At 34.9% G+C, this 6,391-nt stretch overlaps 1 protein-coding gene across 1 annotated transcript; it reads left to right on the top strand.

Annotated features, from left to right (window-relative positions):
* Positions 1 to 3,591: 3,591 nt before the first annotated feature.
* On the top strand, positions 3,592 to 5,187 carry EV154DRAFT_465335 (uncharacterized protein; the record flags this gene model as incomplete). The annotated part of the gene is made up of 2 exons (XM_051597688.1): positions 3,592 to 3,670; positions 4,256 to 5,187. 2 exons carry the CDS (start codon positions 3,592 to 3,594, stop codon positions 5,185 to 5,187), a joined length of 1,011 nt encoding a protein of 336 aa, XP_051457148.1.
* Positions 5,188 to 6,391: the final 1,204 nt, after the last annotated feature.

Raw genomic sequence — 6,391 nt, 5'->3', positions numbered from 1 at the left:
CTGCTGGTCCTCGTAACAATGATTGGAATGTTCGTGATGCTGCTACGCATCGTATAAATGCTACAAAATGGCTCAATACAACGACTCCTGATGCCAGAAAGAAGTTGGAGAGGGAAAATGGTGGTAGGTATTTGGAGCTTCTGCGCCTGGATTATTTTGATCCCATCACCTTTGTTGTGTTTGACATTTGTCGCAACGCTTTCATGGGCACAGCAAAACGAATGATGAGGGAAATTTGGAGAGACAAGACGCTTTTGTTGGATGATGCAAGTGAACTTTTGATTACGAACAGCCACTTGAAGGAGATGTCAAAATCTTGTGCGACGAAATTGATTTTGCCTTTTGGCTATGACGGTCAATCAATTGGCAGAAAAATAACCATGGGTGAGGTTGGTTTTGGGCACATGAAGAGTGACGAATTCAAAACCTGGGTTTTGGCCATGTCGCCATATTTGTTGTCGATGAGACTGGGCAAAAAATATTACGACAATTGGATGGACTTTGTTGAAGCCAACAGATACCTTTCCAGCACATCAATTACGTTGGAGGAGATTGATATCATGCATGGCCACATGATCAAGTTTGTAAATGACTTTGTGGGATTATACCCACCGGAGCTTATGGTATCAAACGCACATTATCATTGTCATCTGCGTGATATGCTTTTAGATTTTGGTCCTGGACCATCCTCCTGGATTTTTAATTTCGAAAGGTACAATGGCGTGGTCAAAACTATCAAGACGAAAGAAAAGGGTGTGTGGAATTCACGTATATGAAACGATTCCTGCAGTCTGTTTACTCGGAGGACTATTTCGCGACTTTGAACCCGTCTGCTGTGTTAGGTGGTGTGGAAAAAAAGAAGGTGAATAGAGTATTCTCTGGAAAGAATATGCATGGTTATGACGATTTGGATACCTTGGTAGAAGAAGAGTATCTGAGTTCAATGACGAGCTTTTCTCTTTTGGAGTATTTGGTGTGGTGATCTGCTATATTGTTGCTACATTAAATAAATCCATATCTATGACATCAATACATTTAGAATGATTAAGGAATCAATTACCCAATATAGATAGTTAGTACTATCATATCACAAGGTTACAAGAACACAGTGACTAAGGCTTACTAAAGATATGGAATTACAATGTGTCTAAGATGACAGTAATTCCAAGTGTAACATATTTACAAAATAAGCAGTTAAAGGTAACAGGATACACACTGGGAAAATGATAACAACTTCAAAGATACACTAAAGATAGTGGTACAGCAGATAGTCTTTTTTATATAAATACTTGATCATTTTATTTCATAATAAAGACAATCTTATAAACAGTCTCAAATTATTTATATACTGCCTTATAATATTACTTACCTCAAAACACAACAAGACAGATGCGTATGTTTCTATCAACTGCGGAAGTTGATTTAAATTACTGATTGAACCTTGATTAAACCTTATTTGAACGTCAATTGAATGTCCCTTTTTTTTTCTGATGAAATAGGATTTATTTTTTTTCTCATTTATTTTCCTTTTATTTCTCATTTATCTTCCCTATTACATTTTTTTTTTCAAAACAAATTACTATCAGAATTGCAAGGTAATTATTAAAACACTGTTTTTTTATGCACTCTAATTATATAATGTATTATAGATTATGAGGTTGATCAACCATACATCTGTGTATCGAAGGGTGACCTAATATTTTACAAATACCTTTTTTACCGTTCTGTCTATCCAAAGGTATGGGGTTATGATTACAATTGCCAAGTTTACACAACTAATTGTTTTATTTTCAGAGTCATAATAGTTCTTGTAGAGGGGATGTATCCTGATGTATAAATGTCTAACATGGTATGTGATATAAACTTTTAACTATTGTATTTTTATGAAGCCCTACCTAAGTCTAGAAACGGCTGTCGAGAATATCAAGTGAATTATTATCGCTTAAAAGTGTATAAAGTTCTGCCACTTTTTTACTAATGTCTTTTACAAACATGTTCTTCACTTTTGGCTGTTCTGACAGGCAATAAGGGGTAGGGGGTAGGGGGAGTTTGCGTAAAATAAGCATAAAAATAAAGATAAGATTCTTTTACAATATAAATTGCTAGACCCTGTGATGATCTGGCTTACTTCTAATAAAATCATCATCATAAAAATAACATTAGATATACTTACATCATACATTCTACACTAAAATATAAATATCTCAGCATCCATACTTGATAAAGAAAATACACTTCTTTAGTCTCCACACGTCTTTAACTAAAATAGTGCAAGAAGACACTTCACTAAAATAGTGTACTTCCATTATGCAATAATTTTATATTTAAAATTCAGACATCTTATATATATATCCCCGACTCATAAACTAGATAATCTCTAATTCTCTTTTAACTGAAATAAAGCATACCAACAGTCTCAAAGTATTCCTACTTTTGTTTTATTTCCTTTTGTCTGAATTTCTACTATCCAAAACACCACACTCTTTTCCATGAACAAATCCCATAAATTTAAAAAGACAACTTTAAAAGTAAATGCGAAAATTAGAGTATCTCTTGGTTTTCTTTGGGAAAACGACTTGTCTTTCATGGTATTTACTGTGATTATTCTTAAGATAAAAGCCCTGTTTCTTGCACTGTACTTTTGCTTTTCTGTCAATTGTAATCTTCTCTTATTTCTGTTTATTATACTATCATTTAATAAACTCTGTCAAAGATCTTGCCTACATTACTCTAGGACGTTTGTTGTATGCGAGCTGTAAATACACCTTAGCTAAGGTAATACGCTTGTGCTACAACGAGGGAAGTATTCTCACTGCTGTCATATTTATCATATGTTAGCTGGTAATTTCAGAGTTCACGTAACACCAAATGCCTATTCAAGTACGGGTTGTTTATTATATTCTCTTTACTGCTCCTTGCGGGTTTATTGACAGCTTGGACAATATTTGGATATAATCTATCCACGATGGCAGGGTCCCGCTTGTAGTTTTAGTTGTATTCCTTATGTATAAAAGAAATCATTATTTTTATGTTCAATGAAATTCAGTTCCTTTTTGCAATCTGGTTAATACTTTGTCTTATTTTCTATTTTGGATTTTTGGATTTTTCAACCTTCCAAGCCTATCCATATTTTGAACCCCCGTTTCGAAGAGATTAGTAATCATGACTCGCATCCAAGTATCTCCGACGCCAAGTAATTAGTAATCATGACTCATGGGTTTCGGCCACGTAAGCTGAAACCAAAACTAAGACTAATTAAGTAAGCCAAGACATTCTTAAATGCAAACCCATGTTATCTGTAAAGAAATAAATACTTCCCCTTTCCCTCGCCTTCCCCGTTCCATGTCAATTATTTTGTATTCCTTCCCCTTTCTCGTATAAACAATTATTATTATTAAATACTTTATAAACCACTCTCCTTTGTCTGTGTATAACTAATAGGTGTTTTCTGATATTATTGCTATTATATATTATTTTCGACTTCCCTGACAGACGGATTGGTGACGGATTGTTTTTTTTTCCTTTGCCACTTTCCGATACAATCGTTCAAGTAAAACCAAAACCAGATTACTTAAAGAGGCTTATTCAAATATGGAAGAAGGTGTAGAAAGATTCTCATTACCATTGAAGTGGAAACCGGGCGCTGATCTAATGAGCAGTAGGCTGCTGAGTAATCCAGAAATAATGCGTATAGTTATTAAAACGCTTCTTGGTAATACATCGATATTTGTATTGCTCGTTTGAAAATACTAATATATAAGTTGTATATAGGTCTATCTAGCCCATGTAAAAAAAAATATCGTTCGTGATACAAGTACGGTGGTGATTCCTGGTGGTGAATCAATGCTCGGAAACGGTGATTCTTGGTGGTGGCGATTCCTGGGGGTGATCCAATGCTCGGTGGTAATATATGGTGGTGATTCAATGCTTGGTGGCGGTGATTCGTGGTGATGAATCAATGCTTGGAGGTAGTGATTCCTGGTGGGGAACTAATGCTCGGAGGTGGCGATTCATGGTGGTGAATCAATGCTTAGAGGTGGTGATTCCTGGTGGGGAACTAATGCTCGGAGGTGGCGATTCATGGTGGTGAATCAATGCTTAGAGGTGGTGATTCCTGGTGGGGAATTAATGCTCGGGGGTTGTGATTCTTGGTGGTGAATTAATTATTGGTGCCAGTGTTGCTTGGAGGTAGTAACAATCGGTGTATGGAGCTGGTGGTGACCAGGTAAGACTGTTTGGTGAAGCAAGTTTATAGATGCGTCTCCTGACAGCTACTTAGTAGTCCCAACAAAATGGGCAGATGGTAGTCGATCTGATATGGTCTACGCGTCTGAAAACTTCCCACCGATATTAATTGAAGTGCAATATAAAGTTGATCAAGAATTTATGTTCAGGCTTTTAAAATACTGTTCAAATGTTTATTTCCGTTACAAAGAACAACCCGTCGTACTTGTCATAGTGACTAAATCCTTTTCTAGCTCTGAATTTAAAAATGAATTCGACCTCCATGCCGATGGACTTCTACTTGAGGCAGTTTCCAAATTCTGGGCTAAGCGATGCTATCTGTTGACTTCGGATGCCGTGTATAATCATTTCGACAAAGCAAACTTGAATCCTATGACAGCACTGGCTTACTTCTTTACACACCATACTATGACTCAAGTACCGCGACAACATTGGGGAGACCCAATGCTATCATCAATATTCCGTATTGTGAATAGTTTATTGGATAAGGAAGATAATGTCAAGACACTCCGATCAAATACTCAATACTACTTAAGTCAAGTAAAAAGAAATCTGGAAGAGATTATCGAAGACTGCAACAATCAAGGATCTAGCAGTACATCAAAAGCACTAATTCACGCTGAAGAAGGGCTTCTCTCGATTAAAAAGATGGAAAATGATTTAAAGGACAATAACGAAATTGAAGAAGAAAGCAAAGGCCCAAAGACGTATAGCAATGAAGATGCTGAACTCATTAAAACTCTCGAGCGAGCTTCAATTGTGTTCCAGTCGAAGCTCGCTCGAATGCATTTTTTTCCAGCTCGAGCTCGCTCGAAGTTTCTTAAGCTCGTCTCGGTTGCAAATACAATAGCTCGAACTCGCTCGCCCTTTTTATTACACAAAGTGAACGTCAAAGTGATATTAATTACAGAAAATTATGATAATAAAATTGTTGTTTATTGAAATAGAAGTTGTGTCGTGATCGAGGCTATATACTTAATATGTGACTCTATCTACACTTCTTAAATCTTCCCATTTGATAATCCTAAATATAATTCTTATTGATACTGTTATATTAAATACTGATCATTTACTTTATGTACGGGCTTGATCTCATATCATCCTTCATACAAGATAAGACATACATTTAAATAATAACATTGATATGAAAACATATGAAGGTTACATCTGCCACATTGAGGTGCCACAGCTATCTGAATTAAGAACTACATTTTCCCCTGTAAAGATCCAGCCTGCGGTCTCGTGATACAGCAAAAACCCTTATCTATTCCTACCATGTGGTGACACAAGTCCTTCCTACCAATATAAATATCCCTTACTTTTTTCATAAATAAATCCTCAGACTTCTCTTATCTCAATTTAAATACTTATTTCCTTCAGAGTCGTTTATCGCTCTTTATTTTTTATTTTCTTTTCCTTTTTTTATTTTCTTCTTTTTTTTCTTCTCTTTTATTTATATATTAGAAAACATCTTTAACAAGAAACCTTCAATAAATAGCACGATCTTGTATAGTAAACCTCTGTAATAAGAAACCTACATACTTAAACCAGTCGTAATAAAAACTTCACTTCATAAAAACTTAAATACATATATACTAGAAAACCTCTGTAATAAGAAACCTTCAGTATAATATTCGATCTTGTATAGTAAACCTCTGTAATAAGAAACCTACATACTTTAAACAGTCGAGATTAAGTTCCCCCATCTATTTTGTTTATTCTAATTTATAAGAAAACCTCTGTCAAAAGAAACGTTCTATAAATTATTAGACCTTGTATAGTAGACATCTGATAAAAGAAACATACATACTTCAAACAGTCTAAGTAAACCATCCCTTAACTCTTATATATTATTCTTCTACTTTTGAAGACATAATTTATCTATCCTCCTAAATCAAAACTATTGATTTCTTATACTTATACTCAATTTGACGTAAAAGTTCAAACAGTATTACTACTTTCCTAAAGTCTACTTTAATCTACTACACATAAAAAGGCGTAATCAAACCTAATAACTTGATTTGGTGCTCACTACAAACTTTACAAACTCCTACTTAAACCACTTTAAACCAACAACCAATTTATAATACCCCTGAATATTGTGCTACAAGACATACACAGTTTAAGAATGAATGTTATTGTTATT

The sequence above is a fragment of the Mucor mucedo genome, assembly GCF_025094135.1.
Source record: "Mucor mucedo strain NRRL 3635 chromosome Unknown EV154scaffold_52, whole genome shotgun sequence".
Taxonomy (NCBI): Eukaryota; Fungi; Mucoromycota; class Mucoromycetes; order Mucorales; family Mucoraceae; genus Mucor; species Mucor mucedo.
Note: the sequence above shows the minus strand (reverse complement) of the source record. Positions and strands in the feature narration are given on the sequence as shown.